This window comes from Glandiceps talaboti, chromosome 5, assembly GCF_964340395.1.
Source record: "Glandiceps talaboti chromosome 5, keGlaTala1.1, whole genome shotgun sequence".
Classification (NCBI taxonomy): Eukaryota; Metazoa; Hemichordata; class Enteropneusta; family Spengelidae; genus Glandiceps; species Glandiceps talaboti.
The window spans coordinates 21,299,815-21,320,004 of NC_135553.1; the positions used below are offsets into that span (position 1 = coordinate 21,299,815).

Genomic DNA, 20,190 nt, shown 5'->3' on the forward strand with positions numbered 1-20,190 from the left:
CTTTTTGAGGACTGAGTCTCTTAGACTATTATTTACAATATTTTCATTCTTTTACCATATACACCGTCCAGAGTTTGACCATTTACGATACAAATGTATATATGAAGAATTACTCCTATCTACTTCGAAGATGACTCCAATATGGTCTAACACTAAGCACATTTTAGGGGCGAAATCAATAGTTCAATGTAGGATAAAAAACTACAAAAATGTCGTCAAATTGAGACATAAAAGAATGTTCGCTATAGTAAATGCATGGCACTAAAACAAGTAAAGCGTCAACAAAAGAACTATTTTTCCCTTACTAACATACTGGCTTTGTATTCATAGTACTACATACTATTACACATTAATTTGAAATTGATTGTGCTGTCTGAAACATTTTCAATTTTGGCCAATTTAGTTAGAGGGGGGGGGGGGGGTCTGAGGCCTAACTATAAGAATTTAGTTTTTTATCCTACAATGAACTATTGATCTCGCCTCTTGTTATCAACCGATGAAAGAAATCGAAACATGTACATACCAGCAAATAATATCCCAGCAAAAAGCAGTCCATAAATTCTTAGAAATGAATCCTACAAAGTTGGTCAATTATATCTAAAGAATTATGTTTGAGTTAAAACATTATTTAGTAACAGGTTCATTTGTCGAATGTCTACAGTGTTAGGTTCATTGTACCCAATCGTCCGTTTTTAGTTCATTTTTAAAACGAGACTGTCAGAATATCAACCAGAATAAAAAATGTTATCACTTGAAAATGTTACATATGTTTTGTCAGATAATTGGCTACTATGTTGATTATGAAAATGTAAGATGCCTGACATTGTCTATTAAAAGGTCAAAGTTCATCGAAACAGTATGATACTACATGACAAATACACTGTAACAATAAGTCAAACTAATTAAAACAAGAGCCTATCATATGCATGGTGAAAAGTGGCCCGTGTAATTTATAATTAGTACAACCCATGTCACTTCTATAACAAAGCCCGAGAGAAATCCTGTTAAAGTACACACTTTCATCTCGTTTCAAATGTTGAAAATTTTGTTCCCATAATCTTCATTATTCGTATGCAATTGTGAGATGTATTGCTCCAATTACTTTAAGCAATTTTAATTCATTATATATATATATATATATATATATATATATATATATATATATATATATATATATATATATATATATATATATATGTAGATAGCAAGTGTTCAAGTGTTCTACGTGTTCAATTAAAATTGTTTATAAATTCAGTGTTCCTTTAAACTGACTATATATGATACTCAAGATGTAATACATTATAATATTATCTCACCGTGATCACTAATACCAGTCTATTTAGCACATGCAATATTGAAAGAAGAAATTTCAGCCTGAGAATGTGACACGCCTTTTTGAAAAAAAAGATTGTATAGTTTCTAACAACACCAGTTCTTACAAATTTAAGTGTTATTTCTGCCATGTGTTCAGAGGAATGTTTTAACATCAAATAGCCATCGAAATCAATATATTCTATCATTAACATGATCACATAGTGCATGTATTGTATGTATTATAACTACTAGCGTTCCTGTATATTATTGTGTAAGTACTACATTTTGCTGAAGTTCTAGTTTTTCGATTTAAATCTTTTTTCTTTCTTGTGGTGTACGCTTTATACTTTACTTTCAACTGAATATTTGTAAACAGCTGTGATATATTCAAACTTCCAGACCAGATCATTACAATTAACCCGTCACAAATTGTCAAGAAAGTATTTTTTTAAAATGAGTCTTTGATATTATTGAATGAATAAAAACATTTTCTGAAAACAAAAAGAAAATGGGTGGTTGAAATGCTTGTTTTTACGCTAACCATGAATTGTAGGTCAAATCTCAGAGCATGGTGATCTAAGGTGAAATGTGCCACCAGTGACCGCGCCATTTCTTACTCTCCCACTCCTGTCGTGTGGGGCGCCCTACTATTTTGAAAAATTATTTTTGCTTCCATGACCATAAATAATGTATTTCAATCACTTCGCTACAGTTTGTTTTAATTCTTCTCATCTTTACTCCTCTCAATTCATTTCAAATTTAATAATGGCTGCTATTTCTACTAGTACTAACACGGCATATTGATGAGTGTATTTCTCAAATCACTGTGATTCTATGCAAATACATGTACTGTACGTACGTAGGTGCGCGTTATTTTTATATGACATTGTTTCATTCATTTAATTTATGTATATACATATTGTTTATTCGTCTTTAGGCAATAGGCCAAAGTGACAATTACAAAATTTAATGAAAAAAACAGAATATAGTATAACTGGTTGTAAAATGTAGAAACTTATCAACTTATCAAGCAATATCAAGAGTCCATATACAACTCTTGTCTTAGATTTACAAACAAATTTACTAAGATTCCTCAACACAGTTGTGGAATTAGACCTCAGCAAATTATAGAATTTAAGACGGGTTGGAAAACGTCTATAGTAATTTGGTAGGAGACATCTTAAATTTTGATATAATGGGCATGCAAGGGTGAAATGATATTTGTCTCCGATACCTTCTAAGCGTATTTCACAAAATAAGCTTGAATGTCAAGACTAAGACATGAACATTTCATTCTTGCATGTCTGTACTTCAACTCTGTAACTTCCATCGGATATGGTTCTAACATGCTTTTACATTTAATATATCAAGCTATCGGTAATGATACAAGTGTATAATATCAACAGGAGAGTGGGAAACTTGTCGAATAAGGTCTCAATTTTGCACAGGTTTATATATTGTGCCTATCTAATGTCCCTTGCTATATTAGGCATCGTGAATGTAACTTTGATTCCCAGTACCACTTCTTACATAAACATATGTGCCATCCCTTATCTGTGCTGTACTCTCAGTTACCCAGCCTCTGGCCGTTTAGGGAGTGGCTGGGTAACCGAGACTATCCGATAGGCGACTACAGCTCCTGTTCTTGTCGATGTCACGTGGTCATCATTGTTGATTTTATAGAGTGTACTGAATACTCACAAATTTTTCAATCACACTACTATACTAGACTGCTTCCGTGTCATCAACAATTAACATTACATGTGTATTCAGTTGATATACTAATGAAATAGTATATAAATAAACAGCAAAATATCATGGGCTACGTACAACTATATGAATCTGTCTTGTCTACCCTGTAAAGCTCGTCCGCATAATGTTATCAAAAATCACTTCATGTAAACTTATACTTTCATAATCATTGGTATCATTATACAGGATTACGTTTGACCTTTCAGAACACTGGACTAACCTATAGAATCCAGACGATGGGGATTTTGAATTTTGTTTTCCCCAAAATTCAAAATCCCCATCGCCTGGATTGTAAGTTACAAAACCACGCCCCCTCCCCTTTACAGCTTGAGTCTAATGCCTGGTGTAGACATAGACTAACAGAAGGAGGAAGAGTTTTGTTTTAACGTAGGTTTACTATAGGCAATCATTGAATCGTGATGGCATAGGCAAACCTACACTTATGTCCGGATCTGAACCAGCCCTGCTGTAAATATTTCAAATAATATATTCGAACGTTGGCCGCCTTAATAAGATTGATTAAAATGTTTACTTTTTGACCTTCTGTCAAGTAAAGCGTTTGTCTGCTTTTCTAAAGGCAGACACATTTAAATGTAGATACAATTCACAGTATAGTCCGTGAATCGAACCGTGTCCTCGAGAACGATCGAGCGAACTGTTGACCCTTTCAACTGACGGCAGTCATCCAAAAAGTAAAAGACCATGTTGGCTACACACGAATATGGTCTTCAAATCACGGTGTGACGTCCTATGTACTGTGTACTGTTATCTTGCAATGTAATATCAAGGTAAGGTTGTATAATTAGCAGACATGCTCAAGTAATTGGATATTCAGATAGTCATGTCTACGTCAAATGCTCATTGAATGATGACAATGCTTTCGATCAACGGTAGGGCTACCATGGACGACTATGCATGCATGGCATGACATAATTACAATCAGTAACCAATATTACGTTATGACTATACAATTCAAATACGCTATTTCTACATTTGTACATGCTATTTTAAACTATATGTACTTAAAATACACATATAGGGACGTGCAATCTTGCTTGCGTGGATGGTTACAAAATATACCATTACCAATTACTGATAGATATTTCATAGTATGAAGTGAGCGTGCAGTGTATGGAGAATACGTTTATTCGTAGCAATAGTTCGTATCCGTGTAAATCCTCAATTTATCAGGTAACATTACGCGTCGACCTTCTGCATATACAACAATGGGCATGCGTTTGCCCTGTCACATTTGTATTCTGATGAGAAATGGGTAAATGGAAAAGAAGAGAATATGCAATTCCTATTTGCATTTGCAAGTGGTAAGATAAGAAACGCGATGTAGAATGTTGAACATCTAGTTTCACAATAGATATACTGCTGTAATTATAGCGAAATTTATTTTATTTATTTAAACTTTATTTAAAGAGGGTATAGATAACCTTGTTAGCTAAAAGCTAGTCTTCCGCAGGGGCCGCTAAAAGACAACAAAAACAGGGTAAGTAAAGCACACACAGAAATACAAATGTAAGACAAAAACAATAGGACAGCCATATCAGTGTCAAATCATGACTTAATACTGTGTCAAAGGTCAAATGATGGCTGCCATTGTATGATATACATACCATCGCCATGCTTTGTTCACAAATTGGTTATTGTAATGTCATCACGAGGTATGCTTGGTGAAATGATTAATTGTGTATATACTTGTCTCGTCCATTTCACAGACATCTAGCTGGCGGTAAGAATCTTTCTCGTCACATTTGGTATTACCGGGGTGGAAACATTTTGGTGAAACAACATATGCCAAATCTGTGTTTTGTAAACTCAATCCATTGCAGAATGATAAAAAAATCAACATCATATAGATCGATGGGTGAATTAATTAATAATGTTGGGTTCTTATATAGCGCTTTCCCACACCGTGCACAAAGCGCTTTACAATTATTACCCCTGGCTCAGATCAGAACAGCACAACGGCCCTTTAGTCTTTCCTCAACTCCCCGGGGAGCATACAATCAATTGCAGCCATTTCAGCGCATAGGATTAAAGCCTTCACATTGCAACCTACATCCTACCAGGTCCCCAATTATACAGCTGGGTTAACTGAGGCACAGTCGTGGTTCAAATCTTGCCCAAGGACTTTGGCCACTCTGAAACAAACAGCAGGCATCGACAGGGCTCGAACCTGCAACCTGTAGATTCCAAGCCGGTCACGCTAACCATTCACCCATCATGACTCCACAAAAACAAATTATCATTTTAAACGTCCATGATTACTTCTAAATACAAAATATGTCACTTTTTTTACAGGTAATCTCCGCGTCAATTGAAACTGTATGGTAAATATCTGAAAGGCGACAGAATGTTGGCCGAAATGGAAGACATTGAATTGATCGACCAAGATGAAGGTCAAAGTCAAGCAAGAGGTTCTGCCAGCAGTGATCTACAAACTCCTGTAGTAGAGGCTAGTCATCAGACTGGACAACAACAAGAAGATGTAAGTTTGTTGTGACAGTCATTTACCAACACACAAATTGGAGAAGTAATGACAATTGTTGTAATCTGTATACAAATATTGGGTCATACCCGATCCAAGGAAGTCTGTTTTCTCTCAATTTAAATCAGTTTTTCCCCAGAAGTGCCAATGCTATCTAGTCTTTACTTCCATAGTTCTGGTTAGAAAGATATAAAACCAATCTTTGGTATCTCTCTGATATCAGTCAATCTAATACCAATTTTCATACATATTTATCAATTTACACATCTTGGATTTAAACTTTCTAGGCACTGTTCTTTCTATGCATAGTTTTTGTTAAAGGTTTGATGCTGTAACAGATTTGTTTCTTTATGAAAACAGTCTGTAGCTACAACAACAACAACAACAACAACAACAACAACAACAACAACAACAACAACAACAACAACACGGATAAGAGCCTCATAATTAAAAATCTCAATCGAATGGTAAATTTGCAAGACTCACTGAATTTGCAATTGCAAAAAGTACGATTGCCTTGTAAATAGAATTATGCTGTCGAAACATTCAGTGAGTCTCATCAGATTTATAGCAAGTTCGATTCGTGGAAAGCTCGCTTTCTTATTTGGCTGGTTTCATCCAGTATAAATAGTTCTTGCATGTGGTACTATCATTTCTTATACATGTATAAAATCGAGTCTCTTGTATTGGTGTAAACTAAAACACGTGACTTCTTGTGTTGTTAATTTTCAGGATGAAGATATATATAGCAAACTTCTCAAAGGTGATGTCAAATGTTTGGATAAAGTTGACTTCAACAAAGTCTGCTCTTCGGGAAAACTCGTATTCAGTCACTTGTATAAGCGTACGGTAGGTATTTTTAAAAAGACACATATTATGTTTGTTTTTTATATGAACATCATAATGAATCAATCGATAAGTTAAAACTAATAGAGAAAAAATATTCTTTTTATAATATTTTTGACTGTCCTGAATAAAATTGTTTAACATCCTCGACAGTTATTCATATTTGCTGAAAGTATATAAATATTATAAATATATAGACAGAAACCCACAGGCAGATTACAGGACATGCCTGTATCGGTCCCTGTGCAGATCCTGTATCCGAAACAAGTTCTGTTACAGGGAATGTAAATTTGGTCCGATTTCAGGGATGTACACATATGTGAATCTGTTGGTACACGTATCTATACTGATGTATAATATATTTCTGACAAATATCACAAACGGGTTATATGTTCTAAGGGCATGTGCAAATATATGACATAATGATCATATCAGACACCTGTGACACAACCGTGTAGACATCCATGCATACAGCCATGTACACACATGTACTGCCACATGTAGAAAAGACAGTCTCTGTGACATGCCTGTACACACACCATTGTATCAGCAGTGTACCTACAGTAATGTATAGTCATTGTACATACAGGTACTGTCACATGTAGAAAAGACAGACTCTATGACATATCTGTATACATACATCACTGTATCAGCAGTGTACCTACAACAATGTATGCAGTAATGTAGCCACATCACGTGACACTGCAATCACAAGCTGTATCTTGACATATGGATGTGGCTACAGCTCTGTTTCAACCCTGCACCATCTTTGCTGAATACTTAAAAAATCTGGGACCTAGCCAATTTTACCGTGCGAGGGGGTCTTCTGTATTTTGTATTTGATCTATCTCTAACTGACTTTTGTTAGTTGCAGGTCGTGGACGATACTTACTATGACAGAACAAGCACTAGAGATATCCTAAGAATGAAACTTTATACATCTACTCTGGTAAATAGAATTTGGTTATGTTTTTACTTTGGTGTAATCACAAAAGGTACATCCCAACCACACAAACAGATACGATCAATCAAAACCAATGTTGATAAACTTGAACAATTCATAATTACGACATTTTATTTATTAATTTCATTTAAATTTGTTAATTAAAAATAATATTTCTTGAAATATAAACTTGACTACGTCTTTCATAATACAAAGCTAGCAGTGTCATCTATAGTTTTCGATGTTGAAATCCCATGACGTGGATACTATAAAATCTTTGCCAGCAGTATACTCTGTTATATTTATTTAGACATTACAACAAGAAACTGTCTTTTGATTGGACGAGAACAGATCGTAGGGGTAGATTACCACTTTCTTCATTTGTAACACTATAACCGTGACGTCATCGTGCATAATGAACTAGTGTATTATGACGTCATACCATTACATCATGACCCTCGTATTGCACTGTCATCTGCCTGGGAACGAATCACTTTCAAAGTATCAAGACTGTGTATACGTTTGAAACTTGTGGAATGATTAATTGTGGGGAGACACGTGGTTTAGGGTAGCTTATGCAAATAGGATAGAGTTACAGCGTTTTGAAGTAAGTTCTAAGCCACTGTAAAAGCAGTTCAATAATTGTAAGAATTTCGTTAAATATGACAGCTTGAGAGAGAGAGAGAGAGAGAGAGAGAGAGAGAGAGAGAGAGAGAGAGAGAGAGAGAGAGAGAGAGAGAGAGAGAGAGAGAGAGAGAGAGAGAGAGAGAGAGAGAGAGAGAGAGAGAGAGACGTCCGACTCTACTTGCTCCTCATGTTGAATCAAATTTACACCACAACCTAATCAGAACCCACTGTTATATTTGGTTTGCAATACCCTTTCATTTGATTTGAACTTTAAGATGTTGGTTAATATTTGTGTGTGGTTTTCAGGCAAAAGGGTGTCCAGAAGAAAGTTTCAAAAAAGAGATGAAGTGGTTGTTACTGACATTAACTAAAGGCCAGTTGTACGAATATGTTCCTGATGTAGCCAACAATCCATACAAACATCTATTTATCTGGGCCGTTCTCACTAACAAGCTTACTTTGGCCAAACTGTTCTGGAAAAAGCTAAGGAAAGATTACATAGGTACGTAAGAAGTAAGCACATTTAAGCAGACACACACACACACACACACACACACACACACACACACACACATACATACATACATACATACATACATACATACATACATACATACATACATACAGACACACACATACACATACACATACATACATACATACATACATACATACATACATACATACATACACGACCACCACTGTGAGTGAGTGAGTGAGTGAGTGAGTGAGTGAGCGAGTGAGTGAGTGAGTGAGCAAGTGAGTGATCATATGAGTGAGTGGGTGGGTAACATGATATAATCCGCTTCAGTGTAATTAAGTAATAACACATGCCAGCGAGGGCAATATCACCATTTAGTGCCTGCCCAAGGGTTGACACGCTTTACCAAAATGTTGATGATGCCCGAGCCGAAGGCGAGGGCATCATCAAAATTTTGGTAAAGAGTGTCAGCCCGAGGGCAGGCACTAAATGGTGATATTGCCCGAGCGCATGTGTTATTAATTTTATTACACCGTCCCTCGTAAAGCTCACCTTTCTGTGTACGGACTTCAGCGTAAAATGTAGTCAAGGCCTCGTCTAATGTTGCGGCAGTGAAAGTTTCCATTGCGCGTTCTCCATATCCAAATTTGGAACCGATATAATCTTTAAAAACAGAGACGGAATGATTGGTAGCAATTTTTGTGTTCTTACTGTCCATGCCAATTCTAATAAAATGTCATCGAGTTCTGTACCGGAAAGGTTTGCGTGTCTTACTGCGGCAGTCGCCATGTCTGAGCGAAAGTAGTGAACGACAATTTGTTATGCGCAGAAGCAGTGCGCAGTGGTTCAAACAACTTCAGCGGGCAATAGTCCCGGGCATTAGTCTCTGCACGAGCGGGCAATATCACCTTGTGGGCAATAGCCCAGTTAAAATCGGTCACGTGATACGAGTCTGACCAATCACAGCCTTCGGAAGAACGCCGAGGTGTAATAATGTATAATATGATCTATGTAAGTATATAATAGATTCTTCTGATGTTGTTATCTGTTTTCACTTCTTTGATCATGAAAACAGGAGCTGCTTTAACTGCCGGTGGTATTCTCAAAACTTTGGCTGAAGAAGCAAAAGTCATGGAAGATGTTACTTTGTATTTGGATCTTCTCCAACATGCCAAGTAAGTCCATTGTATGATAGATGAAGATTTGAAAGCATTGTTTATCAAAGGTATTATTTCTATAAGAGAATCATATAGCACGTGATTTGACTAGGAGTTGGAATAGCAATAGGATATATGACAAGGCGTATACATGCCAACAAGGACTTTGATGAGGGGGCAACTTCTTTTGTTCAACCAACCAACCAACCATCCAACCAACCAACCAACCAACCAACCAACCAACCAACCAACCATCCAACCAACCAACCAATCAATCAACCAACCAACCAACCGACCGACCGACCGGCCGACCGACCGACAAATCGATCGCCCAACCAACCGACCTACCTACCTACCAACCCACTAACTAACCAACCAACCAACCAACCAACCAACCAACCAACCAACCAACCAACCAACCAACCAATCGATCGATCGTTCGACCAACAACAAACAAATCAACCAACCAACTAACGGACCGAACGATCGACCAACCAACAACCAACCAACCAACCGACCTACCTACCTACCACCCAACTAACCAACCAACCAATCAACCAACGAACCGACGGACCGACCGACGGACCAATCGATTGGCCAACCAACAACCAACCAACCAATCGACCGACCTACCAACCAACCAACCAAACAAACAAACTACCAACCAACCGACGGACCGACCGACCAATCGATCGACCAACCAACTACCAATCAACCGACCTACCTCTCAACCAAATAACCAACCAACCAATCAACCCACGGACGGGCCGACCGACCAACCAACAACCAACCAACCAACCAACCAACCAACCAACCAACCAACCGACCGACCGACCTACCAACTAACTAACCAACCAACCAACCAACCAACCAACCAACCAACCAACCACCCAACCAAGCGATCGATCGACCAACAAACCAACCAACCAACCAACCAACCAACCAACCAATCACATATAACATACTTTGATCGCATGGACATGAACCAGATATAGGTTATCGGAACGCAAGTGTAATATCTGTCCAATATAAGAAGACGTTGATGAATACAAACATGATCTACTTAAAGACTAGTTCGTCACCAAATTGAAGCAAATATATGAATCAAACATAAGATTTGGCCAATGGCGATGAATATTTAACCCCAGCGAATAGAAATTTACCAATATCAATACAAACAATTTTTACAAACACCACCAAGTATGTTTACCTTACACAAAACAGCATACGTAAAATTTACGCATGCGTCAATTTAGATAACGATCGAGTGATTTTACATCCCTAAAGAAGACCCGAGGATTCTCAGGTTGAAAGTTGGAATTAATCAAAGTATTTCAATGCAGTACAAAGTTAAAATTTATTTATAACTATTCACCTGCACAGCCTGAGTCTTCATCATGATGTAATCAATCTCTCAATCTCATCATAATGAAATCAATCTCTCAACCTCATCATAATGTAATCAATCTCTCAATCTCATCATAATGTAATCAATCTCTCAATCTCATCATAATGTAATCAATCTCTCAATCTCATCATAATGTAATCAATCCCTCAATCTCATCATAATGTAATCAATCTCTCAATCTCATCATAATGTAATCAATCTCTCAATCTCATCATAATGTAATCAATCTCTCAACCTCATCATAATGTAATCAATCTCTCAATCTCATCATAATGTAATCAATCTCTCAACCTCATCATAATGTAATCAATCTCTCAATCTCATAATGTAATCAATCTCTCTCAATCTCATCATAATGTAATCAATCTCTCAATCTCATCATAATGTAATCAATCTCTCAATCTCATCATAATGTAATCAATCTCTCAATCTCATAATGTAATCAATCTCTCAATCTCATCATACTGTAATCAATCTCTCAATCTCATCATAATGTAATCAGTCTCTCAACCTCATCATAATGTAATCAATCTCTCAATCTCATCATAATGTAATCAATCTCTCAATCTCATCATAATGTAATCAATCTTTCAATCTCATCATAATGTAATCAATCTCTCAATCTCATCATAATGTAATCAGTCTCTCAATCTCATCATAATGTAATCAATCTCTCAATCTCATAATGTAATCAATCTCTCTCAATCTCATCATAATGTAATCAATCTCATCATAATGTAATCAATCTCTCAATCTCATCATAATGTAATCAATCTCTCAATCTCATCATAATGTAATCAGTCTCTCAATCTCATCATAATGTAATCAATCTCTCAATCTCATAATGTAATCAATCCCTCAATCTCATCATAATGTAAGCAATCTCTCAATCTCATAATGTAATCAATCTCTCTCAATCTCATCATAATGTAATCAATCTCTCAATCTCATCATAATGTAATCAATCTCTCAATCTCATCATAATGTAATCAATCTCTCAATCTCATCATAATATAATCAATCTCTCAATCTCATCATAATGTAATCAATCTCTCAATCTCATCATGATGTAATCAATCTCTCAATCTCATCATGATGTAATCAATCTCTCTCAATCTCATCATAATGTAATCAATCTCTCAATCTCATCATAATGTAATTAATCTCTCAATCTCACCATAATGTAATCAATCTCTCAATCTCATCATAATGTAATCAATCTCTCAAGACAAATATGTTTGAATGCATGCATATGCAGAAAAAATAATTGTTAACTTTTAATATATTATTATACTTGGTTACAGGGAGTTCGAAGAAATAGCCGTCAATGTATTGGAGCGATGTTACAAAGATGACAGGAAAGCGTCCAAGTTGTTAATAGTCCGTGTATTGAACGACTGGTGTCAATCAACATGTGCATCAATAGCATACCAAACTTGTCAAATGAAATTCTTGACGCATGATTGCTGTTTAACCAAATTTCAAACAGTCTGGCTTGGGTATATGCAGTTGTGTTCTAAACGGCAGTGGTTGTTGGTAAGTTTGTAAATAGACACTGAAGTCAGCGTTTCCTAATTTATATTATAGTGAACTGTGAAAAAAGTTACAATTCATCAAATTTGATATAATTACAAATAAAGGGTGTATAGAAAGAAATACTTGAAATACTCCATTCCTGACTCTCTGCTGCTCAATGAGATAAGGATCGATTAAAATGTTCTATGAAAAGACGTTTACCGTTGAACATTTTATTCACTTCGCTGAGGTGTAGTCGAAGAGTCAAGCTATTTTAGTACTCATGACATAAGGAAATGAGACCCTTTCACAATTTCCTGCCGATTAAAATACTACCTTCACTTGTCTAGTTTTGTTTCTTGCCGTATGTAAATTTTAAGATATTTATACATGTACAAGTATTATTGAACACTTTGTCAGCTAGAGTAGGTGGTCCCCGGTCGGTGGTAATTGAATTACTACTAACTGCAATGATTTCGTAGGGGGTCAACAACCAAATTATACAGTACATTCAAGTTCCATGATTTAAAGTATTTTATGGTCACTATTTTTCATCCCATATAGTTTTATCTTGGGCTTGTTCCACCGCTTGGAATGCTTCTTGTGTTTTTTATGACATTCTTAAGAAAGGATTATAAAGTTATTGCTGTCAAAGTCCAAACGAGGCAAACTGATGAACTCGATGCCAATTTATTGAAAACAAACGAAAATACCCCGAGGAACATGTGTGATGTCCGACTTCACAACTGGAGACGATCCGAAAAAGGTGACGTTGGATGGCGGGAAGCCTGGCGATATTACTATAAAGCACCCATAACCAAGTATATGCATAATGTTGTGAGTAGAGGCCATTTCCCTAGCCTGTTTGTCTTATTACACTTACTGGTTGTGCAATGCACACAGACCTACCTACACTATTAAACAAAATAGTATGGCCTTTAAGAGTTAACCATGGTTTTACCTTCCGTAAGGAAGGTTACATATTGGGGATGAAAACTTTCTGTGTGTGTGTGTGTGTGTGTGTCTGTCTGTCTGTCTGTCTGTCTGTCTGTCTGTCTGTCTGTCTGTCTGTCTGTCTCACTATTTCCTAAAAAAAGCAACTGGCTCTGGTCAAACGAAATTTTAGCACACATATTCTTTAGGGTAATGGCTATAACTGATTAGGTTTTGGTAAACATCCATGAGTATTAATGAGCGATTTACGTAATTGAAATTTTCGCTAATTAGGTTATAGATAGACTTGGTCCTAACAGGGAACGTGTTCCATACTACAATGTATGGCATACTCTACTCCCAGTCTAGTCAAGGTCCCATTGAAAGGAGTCAAGTGTGTTTGAACGTCATGGTGAGCAAAGAACGAATGGTGCAAGTCAGTAGTAATCCATCACAAATTGACAGACTGTCATCATCGCTCATTAATACATTTGATACAGCTGTGTTGACCTTGTTTTAATTGCATGAAATGATATGCAACTCCTCCTCCAGTCTGTTTAAACTAAAATCATGTTGGGACGCAAGGATGTCATCATGTTTATATGAACCCTGTGGGAAGAGGGAGCACAAAATTATGTGCGATCGTTGGGGACCTTGACTAGACTGGGAGTAGAGTATGGAGTACATTGTAGTACGGAATACGTTCCCTTTCAGGACTTACGCTAGGTTATAGATCGCATGGCTCAACTGTAAACTGACCGTGACACTTCTCTTTTTTTTCGCACAGTTGTCCTACATAATTCTGTTGGCACTTTTTACGACATTTCTACTGTCTGATCTGAGACCAGCTAGTGAACCAAATTCTCCAAGTATAGTCGAATGCATAGTCATTACTTGGGTGATATCGATTCTGATTGAAGATCTGCGACAGGTAGAGAATTGTAATATTTCTTAGTGTATCACAAAACCAGGTATTACTATAGGGTGTCTACGGCCAATAAAAAGAATTGTTTCTGGTTAGGACATTCTGTCTAATGTGGTGCGACAATGCAACGAAGCTGTCACTCAATCTACTATTTATGGCATTTACCGTTCTTTTTATTTAGCACAGTGACTTTACAGCAAGTGTGTATGTGTGGCAGATGTCAACTGTTTGTTCACGATTGACTCTGCAGTTGCCTTCACGGAAGGAGGGGGAGTTATTTTTGTGTTTCTTCCAGATCTGCAGACTGCATGAACTGGACAAACACGAAAAAATAAGACCGACGCGAGGGTTATTTAAGTGATGCGCGCGCTGACCAGAAACAATTCATTTTTTTTGCTTTATAGGAATGTTTCGATGGTTTCCATGACGCACATTTCTTACCTGTAACCTTACTCAAAAATATTTACTACTCACAATTTGCAAACTGTTATTTACTTGTCCTAAGCCACTTTGTATATCGACAACAACCCATTTATGTTGTGTATTGCGGATATATGCATGGCTAGAACTGTGAGATGTAACTATTGATGTAGTAAATGGCCATTTCTTATCATGCTTTTGAAATACATGGCCAACTATTAACTCTTCTTAGACTATTTATTTTTTTATAAATGATATTATTCAAACGATCAAACTGCAATTCTTTGTTTTTGATTTTACAATGATAAATTAAAAATATTTTGAAAATGGGATAATTGCAGATCATTTATTCCAAACAATGCAGTAACCGATGGAAACGTCATACTTCTCAACTATATTTTGAGTAAGAAGAGTGAAGTTGATGACATCATTACATTTCATCTTCTCTCTTCTATACAAGGTTTTCACACAGGAACAGAGTTCTTTCCATTTCAAGTTCATGAGCTGGCTTTCTTACTTTGGTAATAAAGCCGACTTGTGGAATTTTGTACTCTTCACCACGTCACTCTTACTACGATTCATCCTTCCACCAAGTGTATTCCCAGCTGCAAGGGTCGTGTACAGTGTGACGTTTATCTTTTTCTGTCTTCGATTACTTCACTCTGGCTTTGCGTCCAAGGATATTGGACCTAAAGTATACATGATTTATAAAATGGTAAGTATTTATAACTCTTTATTGTAATGTACATATATACATGTAGTTGAAATAAGTAATATTTCATACATACATACATACATACATACATACATACATACATACATACATACATACATTCATACATACATACATACATACATACATACATACATACATACATACATACATATACATTCATGCACTCGTTCGTTCTTCGCTCACCATGACGTTCAAACACACTTTACATCGTTCGTTGGGACATTGACTAGACTGGAAGTAGAGTATGTCGTACATTGTAGTACGGAATACAGCTATTGTCAATACACAGAAAATTATGTTGTTCAAAACCGTGTGAAACGTACACGCAACGGGTCCTACTAATATATATATATATATATATATATATATATTCGGTCACAGACAACCATTCATCAGTACATTAATATTATCATAATGATTGAGAGTATGTTGTTGAAATGAAAAAAAATTGTCACCATTGATGAATACGAGATCTATCATTACCTTTATTTTCAGCTCCATGATTTGTCCCACTTTCTTTTCATCCTTGTTATCTTTATGCTGGGTTTTGGTATAGCCACTGAAGCCATCCTATATCCCAATATGAAGCCACGATTTGAAATACTGGTCAAATCCCTCTACAGACCATATTGGCAACTGTATGGCGAACTTTTCCTGGACGAAATAGAAGGTATAACAAATGGGTTTATTATTCGCTTTTCATTGTCTTTCACTTTTATCTAGCATTATTAATCATCCAGACACGACGACGTGCGTGCGTTATCAAGGGAACAGATGCGCGTTGTCATGTTTAACGCATGCGCGAAAATTTTCAATCAGTGGACTCCCTCCAAGGGTTTCCTGATGGCGGCTCCTTTATGATACATGAACAACATTCTCACTTCATTTTCCATTCGAACTTGTAATGTACATGTGAGTCTCATGAAGTGATTTATTATGATCGTGTTTATCTGTGAAATGACAAGTTATAAGTACTTTATGTGACTGTAGTTAAATTCGTTCAATATTTATATATTAATTACTTGTCAGTAATTAATTTAATAAATTATCTATCTTTAAAAGTCCTTCATTTGTTCGATTTGTCATACTCTTGTTCTTACACAATTGCTCTATCTAATCCGTGACAAATTGCGTCCACCCCTTCTCAAACCAAGGGTGGACGCAATTTGTCACGGATTCTTTCTCCACATGTAGGATTGATTGACAACGATACATGCCATACTGACCCTCGCTATTTGAATACATGTCCCCAAGTTGAAGAGTATCGTTGGGTTGCACCCACGTTGACTGCTATCTATGTGTTAATCTCAAATGTGTTGCTTATGAATCTACTTATTGCTATGTTTAGGTGAGTAACGTCAGATATTACACCGTCAGATTCAACCTACACTGAAACGTTCTTTTTAAGTTTGCTATGCATATCATATACCGGTTAGACAATGCACAATGTGGCCACTAGGGGCGCTGTTCGGGAGAAGGATCTAGATTGGCCCAGACGTGAGGTCCATGGCAATTGAATACTTCAACTTAATTGGAATGAAATCACCATGTCCCATTGTTTGACATCATGCAAATGTTGGTGACATGCTGAACTAGTAAAACATTCTGATTTTCATTTACACTGCCATGTAGTATTAGCGCTAATTTTCCCCCAACAAGAATTCACCTCTTCTCTTCACTCTTTCGAAAATGACTGCAGTGTGGGTAACACGAAAATGGCATATTCGACAAAAAATAGTTTCCTTTGAAACCACGTGATGAAGTTTATGTCTTTGCTCAGATCACGACAGTGAACTTTTTTTTGTTACTTTATGGACATCGTCCTCCAAAGGTAACAAATTCATTAAAATGCAATACCTCTTATTCATTCTAGTCTCGCACATAACTTTTGTTTCTGTACTATGTACAGTTTCACATTCCAGAAGGTTCAGGACAACGCTGAGACCATATCTAGATTCTACCGCTATGCTATAATCAATGAACACGAACAGATACCGGCTTTGCCACCGCCGTTTGTAATAATCAATCACATATGGATGGTAATATGCTACTTGTATGGCCGAATTCAGATGTGTGCATCGTGTCGGTGTAGAGGTAAAAAATAACAGTTCAAGTTGTTGAAAACATAAAGAAGGAAAGTGCATGGAAAATGAAATAATTTGTCAAAGCAGATTACAACACCATAATATACTATATCAAGAGATTCATAGTTTATGTCCAAAGTTTAGAATTTTATCACATTTTCGAATTTGCAGTGGCATATTTTTTTAGGTGTTGTGACTTATTACCGCCAATATAGGCTACATTTGAATGAATTCGCGCCTAGCACGATGTTTGTGAGATGCACCCTCTTGCAACAATGATACATATTCAGGAATAATTCATTTTCGGAGACTTCCAATCTTACCGTATTGGTGATATTAGCACACTTGCAGTTTTACAAGGGCACGGACTTGAAATCTTTCCGAGTTCAACGATAAGTAAGCATGTCAAGAAAGATTGTTTTACATATTCATGGGTGGGGTGGGAGGTCGACCAATCATGCACCAATTCTGAATATTTTGATTATAACTTTTGGATCGATACATCCCTTTTATTTACCTGCAGGTAGCGGCAAAAGATTTCAACGGAACCGGTCTACGGCTTTGAGTAAGCTTATGTTACATAAATTTGAAACACACACACACACAAAAAAATAGTTTATTCATGGTAAAAATTATGAATGAAAATCTCGTCCTATACATTGCCTATATGCCACGATGGAATATTTGCATGCAGAAAATCAGGTGTCGCATTGAAGAACCTCTAAATAAACGAAACGATCAAATTATAACATTTACTAAATTATCCGAATTAAAATTAATCATTCTAATATTGTCCTCTTTTTCTGTTTTTGTTTCAGGACTTTGGTTACGGGACGACACAGAAATGAATACATTTGAACAAAGTCACGTTCAAGGTTATTACAACGAGATTATCAAGGATGACGCCATACATAAATGTACAGAAAATAATGATCATTCAAGTTCAGTAAGGTATTGGTATATAGATAAACTTCTTCACAAAACCTTCAAATTTAATGCTAAACACTTTTGACCTGCAGCTTGTGTGTCTAAACACCAAATTATGCTAATCATCTATGGTGACAATTGTATACAATCATTTAGTAAGAGGTGTATAAAACAATTGGCGTGATGGACGACTCAAAAACTAACGGTGATGTTCTAATACATGTAATCTGAAGGACATGGGCCAGTTATATTTGTCTAGCATCTTGCATTGTGGTATTCCCATCACGCAAATAACCATCAACATTTTCAGTTACTTACCTCTTAAACTTATTTTTCCGTATTTTGAATTTCATTTTCTGATATTTTTCTTTGTAATATTTTACGTATCGTTTGTTGTTTTTGTTTTCCTTATTTAACTCACTCGTATTCATTATTTTTTTTCTAGGCAAACGATGACCCCGAAAGTCTGTACAAACCTTGGTACTCTTACCGACGCTAGTAATAACGTTACCTTAAAACTCGACCATTTATTACAGCTGCATACCAAGATTAATAAACTGGAAGATGAAATTAAAGAAGTGAATGGTAGACTTCAGCAAATTCTGGAAATCATCAAGCCTTCCGATTAATAACGAATCAATGACTTTCATTAAAGGATAAGCAGTTCAATGCCGTTACTGCATTGAGTATATAAATTCGGGATACATATTTAAGTGTGGGGTTTCCATTCCTCTGACGATATCGAAAAGACTCGCAACAAGATGTTACGTTGCATTCTGCAATTGTATAACAACACCCCTACCGTTACCATAAGAGGAGAATTGGGAAGAGTAACCCTAAAGGTTTATAGATACTGTAGAATTGTAAAATATTGGTTGAGGATTTTGAAAATGGAAGATGAAAGACTTGTATGCAGATGTTACGAGTTACATTTAAGCAAAATTGATATAGTTAAATATAATTTTGGGGCTAGAGATGTTAAACATTTACTCCAAAGCTATGGCTTTGGGGAGGTATGGGATCAACAAGGTGTTGGTGATGAATTGAGATTCCTAAAATATATTTAAGCAGAGATGCATTGATATTGATATACAATTATGGTCTGAAAGTATGAATATGTCTAGAAAACTTGATTTCATTTAAAAGGGAATTGTCTCTGGAACCTTATTTAACCTCTTTTGATAAACCGATATTCAAACTGATGCTTTGTAAATTTAGTTTCCCTCTTGAAAATCGAAACTGGTCGTTGGAATGATACTCCAAGAGTAGAGAGACTTTGTGAAATGTGTAATTTAAATCAAGGAGAAGGTGAATTCCACTTTTTACTTGTATGTCCATTTTGTCCATTTTATACTTGTGTAGGATCAAAATATATTACAATTACTTTTATAATCCCCCACTGCCACACAATTTTGTATTACTTCTGTCGTCTTGAGAGGTTGACACTCTCAGAAAACTTAGAAGATATTTTTTTATGCTACTAAACTTAGGAAAGATGCTAGTAGAAACTGAGATACAAAGGACCCGACAAATTTGATATTTTCTAGTGATCCGTTCATTTTTGTATTTTTAAAGTTTGTATTTTTTTGGCCGGTGGCCAACAGTACTGAATAAACGATTGA

The 20,190-nt window shown here is 36.1% G+C and overlaps 1 protein-coding gene across 2 annotated transcripts; it reads left to right on the forward strand.

Moving 5' to 3' along the window:
• Nucleotides 1–3,753: 3,753 nt before the first annotated feature.
• On the forward strand, nucleotides 3,754–20,190 carry LOC144435191 (transient receptor potential cation channel subfamily M member-like 2). 2 transcript variants are annotated; one of them, XM_078123763.1, is made up of 16 exons: nucleotides 3,754–3,854; nucleotides 5,380–5,566; nucleotides 6,299–6,415; nucleotides 7,287–7,361; nucleotides 8,289–8,484; nucleotides 9,539–9,638; nucleotides 12,333–12,564; nucleotides 13,108–13,380; nucleotides 14,264–14,407; nucleotides 15,282–15,536; nucleotides 16,053–16,227; nucleotides 16,752–16,905; nucleotides 17,467–17,651; nucleotides 18,165–18,206; nucleotides 18,460–18,592; nucleotides 19,014–20,190. In XM_078123763.1, exons 2-16 carry the CDS (start codon nucleotides 5,432–5,434, stop codon nucleotides 19,195–19,197), a joined length of 2,400 nt encoding a protein of 799 aa, XP_077979889.1. In that variant the 5' UTR covers nucleotides 3,754–3,854; nucleotides 5,380–5,431; the 3' UTR covers nucleotides 19,198–20,190. The 2 variants fall into 2 exon arrangements, with proteins under 2 accessions (XP_077979889.1, XP_077979890.1); XM_078123764.1 differs by lacking the exon at nucleotides 3,754–3,854 and adding an exon at nucleotides 4,666–4,807.

What these genes read in the sequence shown, in the direction of transcription:
- LOC144435191 (XM_078123763.1), top strand. Translation starts at nt 5,432, where the DNA reads ATGTTGGCCGAAATGGAAGACATTGAATTGATCGACCAAGATGAAGGT. An exon ending in GATCTTCTCCAACATGCCAA is followed by an intron (nt 9,639 to 12,332) that starts GTAAGTCCATTG and finishes ACTTGGTTACAG; the next exon opens with GGAGTTCGAAGAAATAGCCG. An exon ending in GAACCGGTCTACGGCTTTGA is followed by an intron (nt 18,207 to 18,459) that starts GTAAGCTTATGT and finishes TTTTTGTTTCAG; the next exon opens with GACTTTGGTTACGGGACGAC.